The sequence below is a fragment of the Amblyomma mixtum genome, chromosome 7, assembly GCF_055824585.1.
Source record: "Amblyomma mixtum isolate Tamu chromosome 7, ASM5582458v1, whole genome shotgun sequence".
In the NCBI taxonomy this organism is placed as follows: domain Eukaryota; kingdom Metazoa; phylum Arthropoda; class Arachnida; order Ixodida; family Ixodidae; genus Amblyomma; species Amblyomma mixtum.
The window spans coordinates 6,659,339-6,678,619 of NC_143018.1; the positions used below are offsets into that span (position 1 = coordinate 6,659,339).

General features: G+C 48.2%; 1 protein-coding gene across 2 annotated transcripts in view; it reads left to right on the forward strand.

The window, feature by feature from the left end:
- MAN1 (LEM domain-containing inner nuclear membrane protein MAN1) overlaps positions 1–19,281 on the forward strand; it is a 51,037-nt gene that overhangs the window by 23,442 nt on the left and 8,314 nt on the right. For both annotated transcript variants that reach the window (XM_089551490.1, XM_089551491.1), the window contains exons 7-10: positions 8,364–8,515; positions 9,964–10,065; positions 10,145–10,238; positions 17,527–17,784. In XM_089551490.1, coding sequence (XP_089407616.1) covers positions 8,364–8,515; positions 9,964–10,065; positions 10,145–10,238; positions 17,527–17,784 — 606 coding nt within the window. The remainder of the gene's footprint in view (positions 1–8,363; positions 8,516–9,963; positions 10,066–10,144; positions 10,239–17,526; positions 17,785–19,281) is intronic.

Here is a 19,281-nt window from a genome sequence, read left to right on the forward strand (position 1 = left end):
GCAGCATGTGAAACGGCCCTAAGAGAGAACATCAAAAATAGCATCATCTACACCGACTCCCTGAGTATGCTTAAAGCACTGCACTCCAGAAATGCTGCTGAACCCATAATAGGAAACATCATACATAACATAGTTAAAATCACAAAACAAAAGCATAACATTAAATTCTGCTGGGTTCCTAGCCATGTTGGAATTGTTGGCAATGAGAAAGCAGATGTATGCGCTGCACAAGCCCGGAATGGTCAAATAAAACAAGTGAGCATACCGCACAGGGACTGCTTAAAGTTTATCTACAGTAAACTCAGCAATAAATGGCAGGCTGCATGGCAAGAGCACGTAAACAACAAACTACATTCCGTGAAGCCAATTTTAGGGGAATGGCAATCATGTAGGCATCAAGAACGTTTTACCGAAGTTATTTTATGTCGGCTCCGCATTGGACACACCCACCTCACGCACAGCTTTCTACTAACCAAACAGAACAAACCTCTCTGTGACATGTGTGGTGCTGAACTCACGGTGAACCACATTTTAATTTCATGTAGCAAACTAGAAGAACTAAGAAAAATATTTTACAACATTTTACAGGGAAAGCATCCCTTTACACCCCATGTTACTTTTAGGTGATTGAGCACTGGTTTACATCTCTTGTATTTTTAGGTTTCTCAAGGAAGCCAGCGTTTTAAACAAACTCTAAGTATAAAAAGCTTCACCTTTAACAAAAACTCTAACCTTGTGTTTGGCGCATCATAGCCTCAGTTGCTTTTGCGCCATTAAAATCAACATAACTAACTAACTAACTAACTATTTTCCATTTTAATTTTGTGAGTGATTACTGAACTTACCTTGATTTCTCTTGTTGCAAGGCCAGCCAGCTCCATATGCCCTTTTATTTTGAAGATTGAGGTGTGAATGCCTCATGCCACTGTGTTGGCAGGAAACTTGTCAAGGTGTCACAAATCGGTTCTGTATGTAGTGGGCTCTCGTTAACCCGCCTAATTGGAGTGCCCTCTTTATTGGAACCAAAGCTGTGGCCCCATCAACATCAGGGGCATTAGAAAGGCTCATCTTAATTTGAACTTGACATGCAGTAAAACCTCGATACAGTAGACTCTCATTCATTCAAACTTCAAGGGATCAGAGATATTTGTTTGAATTGTCCGAAGTGCACCTTAATATGAGTAAAGACTAAATATGGCTTGCTTTATGGACATGTATGCAATACAAATAGTAATCTAGAACTGTTTCATCATGTAAACGGGGCTAAGTGATTTAGCACGGCATAAAATATAGGGTAAAATGCGAGGAAGGGAACAGCAGCTTATGATTGGTAGCTAGGGGCTGGAAGTGGTAAGGAAGTCTACATAGAGTAGGCAGTGACCGCAGATCCGAATCACAATAGTAACTAGAAGAATTAGAAAGGGGTTGAGCGCATTTGGCACGTTCTCTCAAATCGTGAATGGAAGTTTACCAGTGTCTCTCAAGAGAAATGTATATAACCTCTGCATCTTAACGGTACTCACGTATGGGGCAGAAATGTGGAGGCTAACGAAAAGGGTGCAGCTTAAGTTAAGGACCGTGCAGCGAGCTATGGAAAGAGAAATGATAGACGTAACGTTAAGAGATCGGGAGCGGCGTAGTGGGTGAGGGAACAAACACAGTTTAATGACATCCTGGTCAAAATGAAGATTTAGAAATGGGCTTGGGCAGGGCATGAAATCTCAAGAAGACAAGATAGCCGTTGGTCCTTAAGGGCTTGAGGGTAAGAGATTAGATTCCAAGGGAAGGGGAGCGCAGCAGGAAGCAGCAGAAAGTTTGGTGGGCAGATGAGATAAAGAAGTTTGCGGGGATAGGGTGGCCGCAGCTAGCACAGGACAGGGTTAATTGGGGAGATATGGGAGAGGCCTTTGTCTTGCAGTGGGCGCAGTTAAGGTGATGATGATGAAAGTATGGGTGAAAGGCACTGATCTCTTTACGCAACCAGCAGTGTCTGACTGCTTGTATGGTTGAAAGAAAGTTATCAGTAATGCCGTGGTTTCCCACTAGAGTGAAACCACATTGATTGGAACCTCAACGGACTGAAAAAAAGGTCCCAGTTATTGAAAGTTCTTATAATCGATTGGCTATAAAAATGTCTCGGAAAGCAGTTTTTTAACGCAGCAGATTTAACTGATACAAAGTTCACCTGCTTTTTAGTGAAAACCGCGCGGCAACGACGATTTTTTGCGATTCCATGATGGTGTACTCTATGCCCACTGTCATCAGTATCAAAGCAGAACTGCTCCAAAAGAGTACGTCCCTCTGCGTCCTCCTTCACGGGTGCGATGCTGTAGTGGTGGAGCCAGCACACAGTGAGTAGCTCACAGTGAGTAGCGGGCTTGTAGGGAAGCTCAGAAAAATTCAGGGGGGGGCACTTCGTTGACCTAAAGTGCAGTGAGGCAGAAGAAGCCTTAAGCATGCTGTTGCTGCTTGTGTCACTGATGTGTGATTAAGATGTTAAGCTTTGCCTCTAAGAGTGGAACGCGACAGCGTCTTGCAACGCTGCCAGGGAGTCCACAGAACGCCATCGCCCGTTCGGCGTAGCGGTGGACACCTGAACCTCGCGGTAACGGGAAGGGAAGAAAATGGGAGTGAACGAAGACACGCGGAGACCCTGGTTCGATTCCCCGATTCCCCACTGGTAAACTTCCATTCACGATCTGAGAGAACCTGCCAAATGCGCTCCACCCCATTCTTATTCTTCTAGTTACTATTGTGATCTGGATCTGCGGTCACTGCCTGCTCTATCAGTTTTATTTATATTTCTGGTCTGACTCTAAAGGTTAATTAGGCTATTTGGTTAATTAACTAATTAACTAAACTCAGTTCCGTTTACTTAGAGCATCACTATATCATCCCTTTGATTGGTTGCATGGTTACTAGCCAGAGTACGATTGGCCCCGTTTGAAATTCGCTGACTGTGATGTCACGACCATTTCGACCAATTGAAAAGCGTGACATTTCTGTCGTCAACTCCTGCTTACAACGATGAGCCATTAAAGGCTTCCGCCTTAAAACGAAACTATGCAGTGACTGGACAACTTTCATCCACACAGCCCCCCCCTAATGTCTTACGTCCATTATCTTTGCTGTGCTCACCTCACAGTGTTTTGTTGCACGCCTTGCAAACCTATCACTGTAACACGAAAATTAGAGCAAGCCCAGTTGCAGTCGGTGCTGTTTTGGTTCAGAGGGGACGCATATCCTACACAATACATTGTTGAAAACATAACCATAAAAAGCGTCTCAGAGTGCAAGTACCTTGGTGTTTATTTTATGCAGACTCTTAAATGGAACACACACATACAGCAGTCAATATCTAAGGCAAGTAAAATGTTGTACTTTATTCGTAGAAATTTCAAATCAGCATCAAAAGATGTTAAAGAAACACTTTATTTCTTGCACGTCAGATCTATCCTCGATTATGCCTCCATTATTTGGGACCCATATCAGGCATACTTGATTGAAGCAATTGAAAAACTCCAAAATCAGGCTGCACGCTTCGTATCCAATAATTATAACCCCTTCCAAAGTATCACTGAGATAAAATCACTGCTGGGCTGGGAACCGTTAAACATCAGAAGAAAAAATTTGAGACTTAAATTCTTCCACCGCATCTTCTATAATCAAACAGGAATTCAAAAGAAAACATTCGACAGAAGTCTGTCTGGTTGGGAAATTTAATGTTAGGAGAAGGTAAGTGACGCCAACCAAGTAAAATACAGGAAAAACACGACGTTTCGGGACCGGCTCGGCCCCTTCTTCACGGTGTGACTACGGGCGAGCGCAGCTTGGCTTTTTTAAGCCCCTGTGTGGAGGACCTGCGGGTCAATGGCCGCAGCCCATGGACGTAGGATGAGGGGAGAGTCCCCAGGGAACGATTAACATTCTCTCGTGTTTGCTGTATGTGCCACGACTCGAGTAGAAGCCTCCTGCGTGGGTTAGCTTCCGTTTCCAATACAATGGTGCTGTCGAAGTCAATTGGGTGGTCACACCCTTCACAGTGTTCGGCCACGGCGCTGCGTTGACGATTCATGTGACGGACGTCCGCTTTGTGTTGGTTCATCCTTTCCGCGAAGTTCTTCGTTTCCCCTATGTACGACGCCGGGCAGACGGAACACGGAATTTTGTACACGACGCCCTGGGCCTTTTCTCTGGGCTGCCGGTTTTTTGGGCGGGGGAGAAGGCGACCGATAGTGCTGGTCGGTTTGTGCGTTGTCAGCACCCCTTCTTTTCCGAGAATGCGACCGAGCGTCTCGCTCACGCCTCTCACGTAGGGGATGCAAACACGTTTCCGCTTCTGGCATGCGTCTGAGGAAATAATAGACCGGATTTTGTTTTGCCTTTCTTGCTTCCTGATAATGCGCCGGATGAATGAGCTTGGGTAGCCGTTCTTTTGGAGGTCAGAAATGACTCGGTTCTTCTCCTTCCTTTTATCTTCACTTGAGGAACATATGGAGTCGGCTCTCTTCAGTAATGACGTCACGACAGATGCTTTGTGCGGGATGGGATGGTTCGAATCGAAATGTAGGTACCGTCCTGTGTGGGTTGGCTTCCTGTGCACCGAGGACTGCAGGCCTTTGTCGTGCCTTGTAAGTAGGACATCCAGAAAAGGCAGGCTGCCCTGCTGTTCATGTTCAACAGTAAATTGTATGGCCGGTTCAACTGAATTTAGATGACTCTGGAGGTTTTCTATCTCTGAGGTTTTCACCACACAAAAGCAGTCGTCTACATAACGGAGGAATAACTTTGGCTTGGGATTAAAGGAGGAGAGGGCCCGGCTTTCGACGTCTTCCATGGTTAGGTTAGCCACTGTGACTGAAATTGATGCCCCCATAGCAGTTCCGGTTGTTTGCTTGAAAAATTCTCCGTTGTAGGTGAAAAAGGTACTGCGCAGACAGAGGTCGAGAAGGCGACATACCTCATCGACGTTGAGTGGAGTTCTCTCGTGCAGCGTTTGGTCGTTTTCGAGTGCGCGGCGAGCGACGGACACAGCAAGGGGAACCGGTACGCAGGTAAATAGCGACACCACGTCAAATGAGACTAGGCTTTCGTCTTCCTCCACGGTAAGGTTCGAGACAAGTTGGACGAAATGCCGCGAATTCTGTACATGCGTGGGTGTTCTGCCGGCGAGCGGCGCCAGTACCTTGTGCAGGTAGTCAGAGAGACGTCGCAGAGGAGACAGGGTGAAGTCTACAATTGGCCGAAGGGGGACGCCAGGTTTGTGAGTTTTAGGTAGCCCGTAAAAACCTGGAGCTGAGCCGTTTCTGGAGATGACAGACTTCTGTCGAATGTTTTCTTTTGAGTCTATACGCCAAGACTTCGGCATCGAGACCATGCAGCTAGTGAAGCGATACGTCAACATCACCAAGAGTATTGCTGTCTTCCGGACACATCTAAACTTCAACAAGACCTGCAAGGAAAAGGATGTGATACCCGTGAGCCTTCGCCTAAAGCGCCCTGTAACCACCGCAGAGGGCCTACGGCTGGTGTCCAAAACGGAGCAACAGTTATTAAGTGCGCGGATACACGAGTGCCATTCCGTTCTCCGCAAAAAGGAGCTGGACCGGTTCTTCGCGCGCCGCCAACTAGAACACAGGATGCCTGAGCTCTTCCCGCGGGTGGACGCCTTTGCCATGGAAGCGGCCTCCACTGCAGCCAACAAACATCGTGAGTGTCAAAACAAGAAGTTGTTTGCCCTACAGCAGCGGCAGAAGAAACAGCCTGACCCCCATAACTCTGGCTTTGTAAACAACCTCTCCTCCCGTCGCTTAACACCGCCCGAATCCTCTGTTCTCGCAAAAGGACATGGATTCAACATATCATCTGGTCCCGCCCTCCCAAAACTAGTCGCGGCTGTTGAAGATGCGGTCCAGCACCTGGAGCCGCACGTCAGGGAAGAGGTCCGCCTGAAAGCGATTGGTGTCATCGCCAAGGTACCCCCCAAATTTCCGAGCAATCTGTCTCAACTGGAACGAAAAGCCCTACGCGGTCTCAGGGACGACACCGACATCGTCATACTCCCGGCAGACAAGGGCAACTCTACAGTGGTGATGGACCGACGCGACTACGAGGAGAAGGCGTCAGCCCTTTTGAGCAGTGGGGCGTATGAGAAGGTTCGCAAGGATCCGACTTCAAACACTCAGGCAACACTCAACAAAACCTTGGCAGAGATGTTCAAGCGGCATCCTGATTTCAAATGGCTTTACCTCCGCCTCATCTCCAGAAACGGCTCAGCTCCAGGTTTTTACGGGCTACCTAAAACTCACAAACCTGGCGTCCCCCTTCGGCCAATTGTAGACTTCACCCTGTCTCCTCTGCGACGTCTCTCTGACTACCTGCACAAGGTACTGGCGCCGCTCGCCGGCAGAACACCCACGCATGTACAGAATTCGCGGCATTTCGTCCAACTTGTCTCGAACCTTACCGTGGAGGAAGACGAAAGCCTAGTCTCATTTGACGTGGTGTCGCTATTTACCTGCGTACCGGTTCCCCTTGCTGTGTCCGTCGCTCGCCGCGCACTCGAAAACGACCAAACGCTGCACGAGAGAACTCCACTCAACGTCGATGAGGTATGTCGCCTTCTCGACCTCTGTCTGCGCAGTACCTTTTTCACCTACAACGGAGAATTTTTCAAGCAAACAACCGGAACTGCTATGGGGGCATCAATTTCAGTCACAGTGGCTAACCTAACCATGGAAGACGTCGAAAGCCGGGCCCTCTCCTCCTTTAATCCCAAGCCAAAGTTATTCCTCCGTTATGTAGACGACTGCTTTTGTGTGGTGAAAACCTCAGAGATAGAAAACCTCCAGAGTCATCTAAATTCAGTTGAACCGGCCATACAATTTACTGTTGAACATGAACAGCAGGGCAGCCTGCCTTTTCTGGATGTCCTACTTACAAGGCACGACAAAGGCCTGCAGTCCTCGGTGCACAGGAAGCCAACCCACACAGGACGGTACCTACATTTCGATTCGAACCATCCCATCCCGCACAAAGCATCTGTCGTGACGTCATTACTGAAGAGAGCCGACTCCATATGTTCCTCAAGTGAAGATAAAAGGAAGGAGAAGAACCGAGTCATTTCTGACCTCCAAAAGAACGGCTACCCAAGCTCATTCATCCGGCGCATTATCAGGAAGCAAGAAAGGCAAAACAAAATCCGGTCTATTATTTCCTCAGACGCATGCCAGAAGCGGAAACGTGTTTGCATCCCCTACGTGAGAGGCGTGAGCGAGACGCTCGGTCGCATTCTCGGAAAAGAAGGGGTGCTGACAACGCACAAACCGACCAGCACTATCGGTCGCCTTCTCCCCCGCCCAAAAAACCGGCAGCCCAGAGAAAAGGCCCAGGGCGTCGTGTACAAAATTCCGTGTTCCGTCTGCCCGGCGTCGTACATAGGGGAAACGAAGAACTTCGCGGAAAGGATGAACCAACACAAAGCGGACGTCCGTCACATGAATCGTCAACGCAGCGCCGTGGCCGAACACTGTGAAGGGTGTGACCACCCAATTGACTTCGACAGCACCATTGTATTGGAAACGGAAGCTAACCCACGCAGGAGGCTTCTACTCGAGTCGTGGCACATACAGCAAACACGAGAGAATGTTAATCGTTCCCTGGGGACTCTCCCCTCATCCTACGTCCATGGGCTGCGGCCATTGACCCGCAGGTCCTCCACACAGGGGCTTAAAAAGCCAAGCTGCGCTCGCCCGTAGTCACACCGTGAAGAAGGGGCCGAGCCGGTCCCGAAACGTCGTGTTTTTCCTGTATTTTACTTGGTTGGCGTCACTTACCTTCTCCTAACAAACAGGAATTGATAGCCGTAACTACCTTTTGGAACCAACTTGCGTCTCGACTCTGCACGACCACTCCAAGAAGGTGCGCGAATACAATACTAACACAAACAGTTTTTCTAAATCATTCTTTCCACAAACTGTCAAAGACTGGAACTTGCTGCCGGAAGAGTGTGTTTCAGTCTTTGATAATCGCGATCTTTACTGTCGACTGTATTCCTGACAATCTAATCCTTTCCTACTATTGTTCAAGATTTCTGTTACCTTTAATAATGTTCACTTATTGTTCTGTTTTACTTTGATGTTAACTTCGCTTAATGTTCTTGTTGCTTTTTGTGTGAAAATGAATACGTTGTTTTGAAACTGTCTCCCCTGCGATAATGCCTTTGAGGCGACGCAGGTATTCTGTAAGTAAATAAATAAATCCCTCTGTCTAACCACGAGAGCAAGTCGCACTCGCACAGTATCTAGACAGCAGGCAGCCATCGTGTGGAATTGAACGGGGAGTGTGCGGACAATGCGTTGCAGGCTCTTGGATCCTGACAAGCAGCCGCTGGCCACCTACCAGCAGAGCGACCCCGTGGCTTCGCTGGAGGCCAACCAGGCGGTCAAGTCCTTCTGGTGCTGCCTGCGACTGGCCATGCACAGCTTCTTCTACCAGATCCTGATGGCCGCCTTTGGTGAGCACGCTTCGCAGTGCGTCAACTTTGCAGTGCCCTGGGACGACCGTTGCAGAGTTTCCTAAAATTACCTAGAGGGAAAAAGAGGCCCTGCATTCATTCATCCTCCGCCCATGCTTGCATGCTTGGATGTGGACACTTCATATTTGGCTTGGGCAGCGTTTGGCGGAAAGTGTGTGCTCAGTTGCAGCAGTTTGACATTTCTCAAGTTGCAAAGTGCAATTTTCATGATGCCAGACATTTACCGGTGTGAAATTTGTATTGAAATGAAACATAGACGAGTAAATGAACCTGCACACAGTGAAGAGCACCATGGTACAGTAGTGATTCTGCAGCAGAATTCATGTTCTTGGCCCAACACTAGCCTGCATGCTCTGCCTGCAATTTAAACTGCTTGTGCCATTCGACCCCCCCCCCCCCCCCCCCCCCCTCCCCCCACAAGTGTTTTCCCACTTATTTAATTTCCGTACATTTTAATGTTTAATTTTATATACTACAGCTTTGCCTTATATATTCTGTACTATTTGAATTACCTGACGCTAATTGCACATCAAACTTGTTATTCTTGTTATTTTTTGTTATGCTTTTTTATGTTTACATGCCTTTGTATGACCGTTTCACACCACTGTCTTTCCCCCCCCCCCCCCCCTTATGTAATGTCCCAGACGGGATCTTTAAGGGTTTAATTAATGATGATGAAGAAGCCGAATGCAGAGTGTCCACTCCCCACACTCTCGTGGTGGATGAAGCTCACATAGATGGTGGCACCGCTTTTTCCTTGTGGGTAATATTGAGAAACCCAACGGCTAGATGAGCAGAACTGGACTTGAGGGGAAGAAATGACCCCAGCCAACACATGGGCAAAGACAGCATGAGATGGGATGTATGGTGGTTCTCTCTCTTCTCTTCTTTCACTTAGGTTTTATAGTTTTTTTTTCCTTAGCTGTCTTTTTCAAGGCTTCACAAACCATCAAAAAAGACTTCAATAGGTTGTGGTGGTGGTGGAGGATGAGTGAATGGACAAACAATGATTTGATGAATTAATGAGTGGCGCTTCTTGAGCCTAAGTGTGTGAGTAAAGGCAGGTCTATGTTCATTCAGAGCTACATTCTACGCTGCAGCAATGCATAACACATGCACTGTCTCGGTAGCGAAAGCAAAGTCATGTTTTTGAACTCTGGACAGTAAGGTTGGGTTGCCTGTCGCTGCAAGGAGAGCTGCACTTGGTACTCTCCAATTTCATGCCGCTCATCTGTTCCCTTGGAGAGTCAAACATGGTACAGAACAGCAGTGGTAAAATATTTCCATAGAGCGGTGCGTAGCACAAGACGTGCTACAGAGAGGCATCTGCCATACACAGGCGTTCTCAGGATGCCATCTGTGTGTTTTGGTAGAAGCGTTGCTTGTCCCTCCCTCACTGCTTCCTCCCACGCGTTTCCTTCCCGCAGTGCTCGTGCTATTTGTGGTGCTGTACCTGGGTGCCGTGTGGTACAAGGCCCGGAGGGACCGCTGGCATCTGCAGGTCTACAACCTTGCCGAGAAAATAACGGGTGAGTAAGCTCAGTGGCAGGCACGAGCAGGAGACCGCCACAAGCTCTGGAACTTGATTAACTTGGTCTCGTGGTGCAGCCGTCTTGAAGGAGCATGCTGAGCAACCCGACTGCAGGGAGCCATTCTTGGCCCAGGTCCATGTGCGGGACATGCTCATCAGCCCTTCCCAGCGGTATGCAGCCCTCTTTCATATCCTCATCCTTGTATCGGAGGTTTCACTGATTTCTTTGTTGCTATCTCACTGTCAAGAGCAGGCTTATGTGTGAAATGATTGTAGTGTGAAGCGCCTGGAAAGCTCTAAAGCAGGGACCGCCTCTGAAGGTAGCCTTTGCATTCCCACCTCTCCTTGCTCCAGCCTCCACCTTTACCGTATCAAATTGGGCGTTCCAGGTGGCGCTAGTGTGAAGCAAGCCAGGTGGCGCCACCTTTAGCACACAGTCACAAACAGGGGAAAAAGAAAAAAAACCTTGGCTGGGCATGCATAGTAGGAAACTAGAGGAGGACGGATGAGATGTCGCCACTTTAGTTCTTCTTCGGGTTGCCCGCAGAGGAAAGGGTGGCCGGAGAAACAAAATAACAAACCGGGAAATCAGCACGTGTGGATGGCGCAGCAGCTGCGCTTTTATCAGCTGTTTTAAGAGAAAGATAAAAAAAGGCATATGGAAAGTGAAAGAGAGAAGGAGCTTGGACCAGCAGAGCTTTGCTGGGCTTAGAGCCAGCATAAAATAAAAAGGACAGTCGTGCTTGATGCCATGCGAGAAGCCAATTTATGGCATAACCAGGCAGAGAAACACCAGGCGACGAAGGCCTCATGGCAGCGAGAGCGGCGCCAGCGACAACGCAGAGAGGGCAGACCAACTTTCAGGACTGCCGCCTCGGAGAAGGTTCGTGCTAGGAGCACACTGGAGCGAGAGCGGAGGAAGCTTCGAAACAAAGCAGCAGCCGCTGCCACCACCCAGCTGCCGCCTAAAGGCGCATTCACTCTGGTGAGTCGCCGAGGTCACGCAACACAATTCAGCCGATCCCTCACGGAGGAGCCCCAAACAAGTCGCCAGCGATCCTTTGGGGAAGCTCACCAACTGATTTTTTGCGACAGAAATTCATGTCGCAGAACTTCTCAACCAGTCCACAGTATTACGGGGTATAACTCCACTTCACAAGATGTTATCTTACTTTGCTGTGGAATTCAAGCCATGACACGCAGCAGTCACCCACGCGTGTGCCTGTCCTAGGCGGTTGTGTTCAATAGTACACGTCTTGGCGACCGCATTGCACTTTTTGCTGCATATGTTGTTTTTTTCTATATTTGACAAGTTGTTCGTGCCTCTGTCTTGAAATTTCCCGCAGAGGCAATCAACGACGTGATAAAATAGTTTTTCATTCCTATGATTAAGCAGCACCTCAGTTTCATGTGCCGCTATTAAAAAAAAAAAACGAGCTGAAACATGGAAAGAGCCATTGGAGTTGTCTTGAACATTCATACAGACAACAGGGTATGCGTGCATTTTGCATGCTGCCTTTGTGATATCCGAGTAATTTTTCTTGATTGACGATTAACGATGTACTTTTTCGCGATAAGGTTACTCTCACTGCATGTCGTTAGGTGACGCATATGTCCCTGGCCATTTCTCCCCCTGTAGTAGTAGAGATAGAGTGTGTTACATGATAAGGTGTGTTACAGCAGCCAGAAGGAAGAAACTGACTTTCGGTGGTGTCATTCGTCTTGCGCACTCTGCTGGGTCTGGAGACACTCGCGTGACTGGGTAGTTGCTTCCACCGCAAGCATGGGCACGTGCACAAGCACCACTCGTTTCGTCATTGCTGCACTACAGCTTTCTCGGGTTTCAAAGCTGCTCACACCTTCATTCACGAGCTAAAGGGGGAGAGGGCATGCGAGTGGTGCCTCTCCTCTCCTGCCAATTCTCCTTCAGAGGGAGAGGCCTCGGGAAGCGAGTAGCTAACTTGACTCGCCTGTGTGGACACATCATGTCGCTCGGCGCCCGCCTCAAGTCTGCAATAGCAAGTTGCGTAGCTTTCGTGACTCGCCAGTATGAATGCGCCTTAACGCTGATTGTTTAACTGGTTTAGCTTTTGTGTGTGTGTGTGTGTGTGTGTGTGTGTGTCTGTGTGTGTGTGTGCGCGTGTGTGCGTGTGTGTGTGTGTGTGTGTGTGAGAGAGAGATGTGCTTAGAAAAAAGCTTTGTTTTCATACAATGAAAGAGCAGTGATGTAATTTGTCATGCTTATGTACTAGAACTCTTTATAGGGTTGTCTCTTTCAGGACTGTTTATTTTTAAACTGAGAGCTCTAAAGGAGGGTAGATGGTTTTAAAAATTTTTTTTTATTAAAGAAGTCACAATTACTAAATTTTCAGGAAATGTAATTTTTGCTTACTAATTCTAAACATGCAATTTAATTCAACAACTCCCTGCACACTTATGTAATGTATGCGTAACTTTTTGCCGAGAGCTTTCAAGAAGCTCTTCGCTAGACAGCTTGCTAATGCATGCCATTGGTATTTGACTTCAGGGAATGCAATAAGGGTAAAATCATTAACCTGCCTTTCACAGGCACAGTTCCGCACTGTTATACTATGGATCGCAACCAACTTGCCCACTTTTCTGTCCTTCTAACTATCACAGAAGTTGTGTTATAGGTTTTTGTTAGAATCCAGAAATTCAGAATCCAAGTTTTGCTTTCAATTTCTGAAATACCAAATCCAAAAATCTATAACTCAACTTCTGTGACAGGCAGGGTAATGATTTTACTTTATTGCATTCACTGACGTCTAAACCAATGGCATGTGTTTTAGCAAGTTGTCTAGAGCAAAGCTTCTCGAAAGCTCTTGGCAAAAAGTTTCCCATCATACTACATAAGTGCACAAGGAATTGTTTTGCATAAAATTAAATGATGTATTTGGAATCTGCACAGACATGTTACCCGAAGATTTCATAATTGTGACTAAATCGAAGAGTGGAATAGGCTGCCGCGTGATTGCATCAATGCAGGTACAGTTGAATTGTTTATCAAAAAAACTGAGAGCTTGCTTAGTCAGTGGAGCCCTTAAAGTACTATAGACAAAACATTTTTGTTTTTTTGAACCAATGTACGAATGGCCATGTTTGTATTGTCAGTTGTTGTTGTGAGTGTGCACTTTATGTCTGCTTGGATGAAGCTCTACAACCCACTCCTGTATGAGCCTGGAAATCAGGCTCACATTATTGTCAAATAAATATTAAGTTAATAAGAAATTGTTTTCTAAAACCCTCTTCCCCTGTTAACCCTTTCAGGTGCTTTGTACACAATTGTATAAGCGGCAAACTTGCAGCTTTTTCTGAGAAACTGGAGCACTTAACAGTGATTTCATTATTTCAGTCAAATTGAGCACCCTTCTTGTTGCAAATAAGTTGCTTTTTTGTATCATGTAGTGAATGCAGTGAATAACATTTCACACAAGAGTGAGCTAGGTAGCACTTTGTCTGCCGTTTTTGTGCACACAGATTTTGCCGCGAGTGAGAATATCGATTGTTTTTTGCTCAATTTCGAGCGTAATGTGAATCTTCGAAACACAAAGCGATTCCACGATCCCTAGGGGGTTTACCTGACAAACGAGAACATTTCGATGTTGTTATTTCTAACAAATCTGACACTTTGTACGGAATTCTCTGCATCGTTGTAAAAAACTTACCTGCTGGTCTTTGATGTTCAAAAAATGGCGCCTGAAAGGGCCCCGTTTCGCAGAAAATTCAGTGTCATTGGTATTGACGATGCATTGACTGTGCATTGGCAGTGAGCAATGAAGCATTCATTTTACAATGCTGGAATTGGTTGGCTGGTGTGGCAGCTTGGTGCAACTGTTTGGTGCAGTGGCACTGTCATGCGACGGCCGCCCGAACAAAGACGTGCCACGGAGCGCTGCTACGCCAAGAGATGTCATGCGAGGTGCGGCATGCACAAGCAGCTCTGGGGTTTACGCTGCAGAGTGTTTGCGTCTCCGAAATGGTATGCAGAGTACTCCAGGCCACTGAAGAGAGCTATTAGATCTGTAGCAGGACCACCGCCGGCAGTAACGCAGTGGAAGACGAGACAGAACCAATGCTTGGCACCATCCGTGTTCGCGCCAAGTGTGTGCAGTGACCTTAACTGAATGAACCAGTTTTCTCTCCTGGCAGGTTTGCAGTCATTCGCGGCTTGTGTTTGCCACGCTTTCTTTGTGTTCACCTCTTGCTCTTCTGAGTCATGTGATTTGATGTTGCAGATCTGTTTTATACTCGAGTTCTTAATTACATCCCTCAGGAGAAAAGTATACAACAGCTGTATCTTACCGGTACTCGCCTATGGGGCAGAAACGTGGAGGCTAACGAAGAGGGTTCAGCTTAAGTTAAGGACAACGCAGTGAGCTATGGAAAGAAAAATGATAGGTGTAACGCTAAGAGATCGGAAGCGAGCGGAGTGGGTGAGGGAACAAACGCGGGTTAATGACATCCTAGTGGAAATCAAGAAGGAATGGGCTTGGGCAAGGCATGTAATGCGAAGGGAAGATAGCCGCTGGTCGTTAAGGGTAACGGAGTGGATTCCAAGAGAAGGCAAGCATAGCAGGGGGCGGCAGAAAGTTAGGTGGGCGGATGAGATTAAGAAGTTTGCGGAGATACGGTGCCCACAGCTGGCAAAGGACAGGGTTAATAGACCTTTTCACAAATTCCGCCGCGCCACCAAGCGGCCGCGCAAAGCACTCTGGGAAAACGGAGCGCCGCGGCGCCCGCGGCGCCGCGCTCGCGTCTTTTCGTCCGTCTCTCCGACTGCGCCTGCTCACCGGAAAGCCTTTCTCTGCCATCTCGTCGCCATCGCCGTTTCTTATACCTGTGCTACACGGGAACGTTTGAATGACATCTGAGTCGAATGACATTCGAGAACTGGAATGACATTCGGACTCAACGGACGCGCGCGGTGCTGCACGAAACCTTCCAAACGCATTCGAAAGCCTCAGCTCGTTTTCAGTGTACAACGACGACGACGACGGTGGTCACACTGCTCCGCCAACGACACTATCACGGTCAACAGCAGCATGTGATTATAGTGAAATATCTATTTTACTATAATATGATTGCAGTGGGACACGTTTTTCAGGCCAATGACACCGACGAATCCGATCGGCGGACGGTCAGCCTTGTCGGCGGCTGAGCGAAAGCACGATGATGAGGCGGCGGTGCAAATATGCTCGCGCTTCTAAATGAGCGAAACGAACAGCCATATTTCACATGTGCACACATGAACAGTCACCAGCGATAAGCGCTTGCCAAATTAATTTCCGTCGACGACGACTCCCTTCACTTCCGCGACGACTAGGCCTAGCGAGTTCGTAGGATATGATCTGTGATTGCGGCAGTTGTGATGAGCGAATCACTCGTTTTAGCGAATGAAAATGGTCACTGAGTGTAGTTTTGGCAACAGTGACCTGAAATTAACTATTGCTTACATCGCAGGGCACGCATATGATGAACGGGAAACGTGTGACTCAGACTGCCGAGCCGTGCTTTACGGCCAGCAGCAGTCGTCGCCATCGCTAGCTTGTGGATAACAAGTTAGGCCGTTTCAGTTAAAGCGAACGGTCGCCAAAAATACTTCTGGATAAAGTAGTTTAAAATAAAGTACTGGTCACGTCGGAGGAAGCCGGGACAAGAAACGAGAAGCGCCGGTCCTGCGCGATGTCAACAGCCCGCGGCTGTCAAGTGTTTCTCAGGCGTGCGATCTCATCATCGTTTCCCACACATTATCGCACTGCGTAAACAAGCACGACTACAGCCGGTAAAAAAGAGAACAGGTTGTTTAATATAACTAAAGCGCCGATTGCGTTTTATGTCATGAAAACGAGCACTAGCTGTTCGTACACGCGATGTAAACAACAGTATGAGTGCAGTTGTCCTCATCGGCGCACTCCTGGGGAAATTTAATGCTGACGCAGTAAATGTTCATTGCTGTAATATATAATCTTCAAGCACTCCCTTAGACAGAGCACGAGCTATTTGCTAAACATGACACAGTAAGCATGACACAGTTGGATGTGGCGTTCCGCTGCCATGGCCGAGCACCAGCAGACGCAAAGACCGGCGTTCTCCCAATGAATGTATACGCAGAGCCCTCGCCGCTCATGTGCCCATGGTGGTGGTGAATAACTTTATTCATAAAAGCCTAAAAAAAAAAAAACGAAAATTATGCAGCAGCATTGCAGGCGGCCTTCAGGCTGCCGGTTGTGGCGTCCTGGCCGTACCTAGTTGCGACGTCCTCTGCCCCGGTCACTAGCCGAAGTTGGAGATTCGCATGTGCATGCCCATTGCTCTGTGTCCCGCTGCTGCCCAGCTGCCCGAAATTTGTGTGCTCTTTTCGTTTGGGACGCGTTATAGCTTCCGGACGTGTTTTTATTTGCTGCTGCTGTTGACAAGTCATCAGACAGCTTGGTCTTGCACTGATCGTTCGGGCTCGTGTTGTTTCAACTTTAGCCGCACCTGCATATGCGTGCAACGTTGCTGCCATTTCTTCGGAATGCAATAGTATGCCTTTTCCGACGCGAATAAGTGTCCGCGCAAGGGCGAAGTTTTGCCGCCAACGCTTCAGCCGCCGCTTAGGCGTGTGATGTGATGTTGCGTAAGATCGCGCTCATATGCATGTTATATACGATGAAAGGGGAAAGTTGGGCAAGCATTAGCAGCAGACAACCGTCTTCTCTCGAAGCGATCGTCTTACCCGTAATCGCAGCAGGCGTCCGTTCCGCATATACTCGGTGTGGAAAGATCGTGGGAAGACGATCGAAGTATCCCTTGCGCCCGCTTGTGTTGAAATGCGTACCACATATTTTGTGGTGTTTCGAAGGCTTCAACAGGGTAAATCGCCCTTGCGAACCTTGCCGATTTATCCTGCGCACCCATTCTAGCTTCAGCTTCTTGTCCTTGGGGAATACGTGGTATGAAATGTTGATGTCCTTTCTCGTGTTGTTACTACAGCCGGGCACGCAGCACCTTTGACCGCCACCGCGATTCTCCTCTGCAGACATGTCGAATGTCTAAAAAGTGTCTAAAAAGATCCCCAAATAATTGCAGAAAGATTAACAGATAACCACCACAGCAGTGCGCTGCAACATTTTGCTAAGAGACACCAACAACGCGCACGAGAAGACGCACAACGCCTGAACGCGGCGGCACAACACAGCAACGCGCTTGACAGCAGACGACGCGGGCGGCGGTCGCTCCTTTCTCCCATCATGCTTTGCGCGGATCCGCTAGGGGATGGCGCGGCGCTGCGATTTGTGGAAAGGTCTATTGGAGAGACGTAGGAGAGGCCTTTGTCCTGCAGTGGGCATAGTCAGGCTGATGATGATGATGGTGACTTAAGGCGGAGCTTAGGTGTCCCCTAATAAGCCGGCTGGGAGGCTGATGTGTCGTGCTGTCATTGAATGCTGGTGTGCAGGAAGGCGCTGAGCGGCCTGTGGCAGAGTGCAGTGGCGTTCCTCGAGCGGAACGAGTCACGCCTGCGCACTGAGCGGCAGCAGATCGAGGGCGAGAGCTACCTGGTGTGGCGCTGGCTTGGGACGGCGTCCCCGCCTCGGGCCAAGGTGTGGCAGGGAAAGGCATTCGAGAGCCAGAGCAGTGTCTCAGGTGCCCCCCTGGGGCTGTCCTGCGTGCCGGCCCCGTGCCTCAAGATACGGCACATGTTCGACCCTGATGTGTGAGTGGACTGCTGGTGCATAGTTCTGTCGAGAACCTCTGTCGAGAACTGTCAGTGCATGTTAGGGGTCGATCTGAACAGATACCAGTTTTGTGCAGACGGGCAAGTAGGAAGAAGTATTGCTACCTTGACTCGTGGGACAGCATACAGTTAAACCTGGATGTACCGAACCTCTTTATAGTGAATTCCTCGATATTACGAATTTTTTAATTTCCCAGCGCCGTGCCTCATTGATGCGCTTGTATTTGAGACCTCTATGTGACGGAGGTGTTGTGGCGGTTGACCTTGATATAACAAACTTGCTATGCCGACTATATGTTACACAATTACAAAGTTACAAAATTTGGCAGAAAATTTTCTTGATGATAAAGCACTAATTGACATGAGAGGAACGCCTACGATCGCAATGAGCGTCCGCATTTTACATAACATGTGCTCTAGCACCGTGGGCGCATCTCCGCAGCTTTAATTTTGGAACATCGTACCACGTGGCACTACGAGAGTTCACGCTGGAAAGCAGTGCAAAATGATAGGGCCTAGCAAAAAAGAAATTACACGATTTGTGTGCACCCATCGCCTCCGCGCGGTTGCTCGCGTGATTCCGCCGCCAATAGCTCCCGTGCATCGGGCAGACCAAGAGAAGGAACATGCTGGAAAAAGCATGTGCTTCCGCGGCCAGTCTACGGCGGCTGCGTGACCGCGTGCGCTCCCCTCTGGCTCAGCCGCGGTGCCCACACTTGTAGTGGCATTGCGCAAGCCACGGCGGAGGTGGCAGCGGTTGCCGCGGAAGTTGCACTATCAGTGTGATCGCAGATTACTCTGCTTTTATGACTTCAGAGTAATGAGGTTTTCTGTAGGCATTTTCTAGGTGATTTCACCCTCCTTTATTTCTTATTTTGGTTCTCCATCGTCCTTTGAGTCTCCTCACGAAAACTGCATGTAACGAAAAAAAAATCTCGTAACAAAAAATCCAGGACTTTTTTTCAGTTTCGTTGTATCAAGTTCTAACTATATTTTTTGCGAAATTGGTGAAAAATTTTTTATTGCAAATTTTTTTAAGATTCGAGGGCCAGTTTTGAGGTGCGGCCCATATGCACGATGTGTGAAAAAAAAATTTTTTTAAGTAAGAATACGCCAATCAGGGAATGAGCGGCATTTATTCTGCATTCATTCGTCACTTGCGGAGTCTTCAGACTCCAAGCTGGTGCTCTGCTCTTGTGCATGCTCATCCCACAAGAAATCGTGCATCATGTCCGTTGTCAACGCGTAGCCATTGTTCCACACTTTCATAGCAGAGCAGTTCTTCCGGGAAACTGGCACAGCTTGCCTTGGAAAGTGCGCTTTTTGCAACCTGCGTTCCTCTACGCATTCTTTTGGTTGTACCATCGTCGGATGCACTTCACGTCCTCGTCGAATTTCCTGCCTGCCGCATGCTTGCCGTATTCGAGAGCAAATTCCCAGCCGTGTAGCTGCTAAGGTGCTTGCCCATCGTGCTAA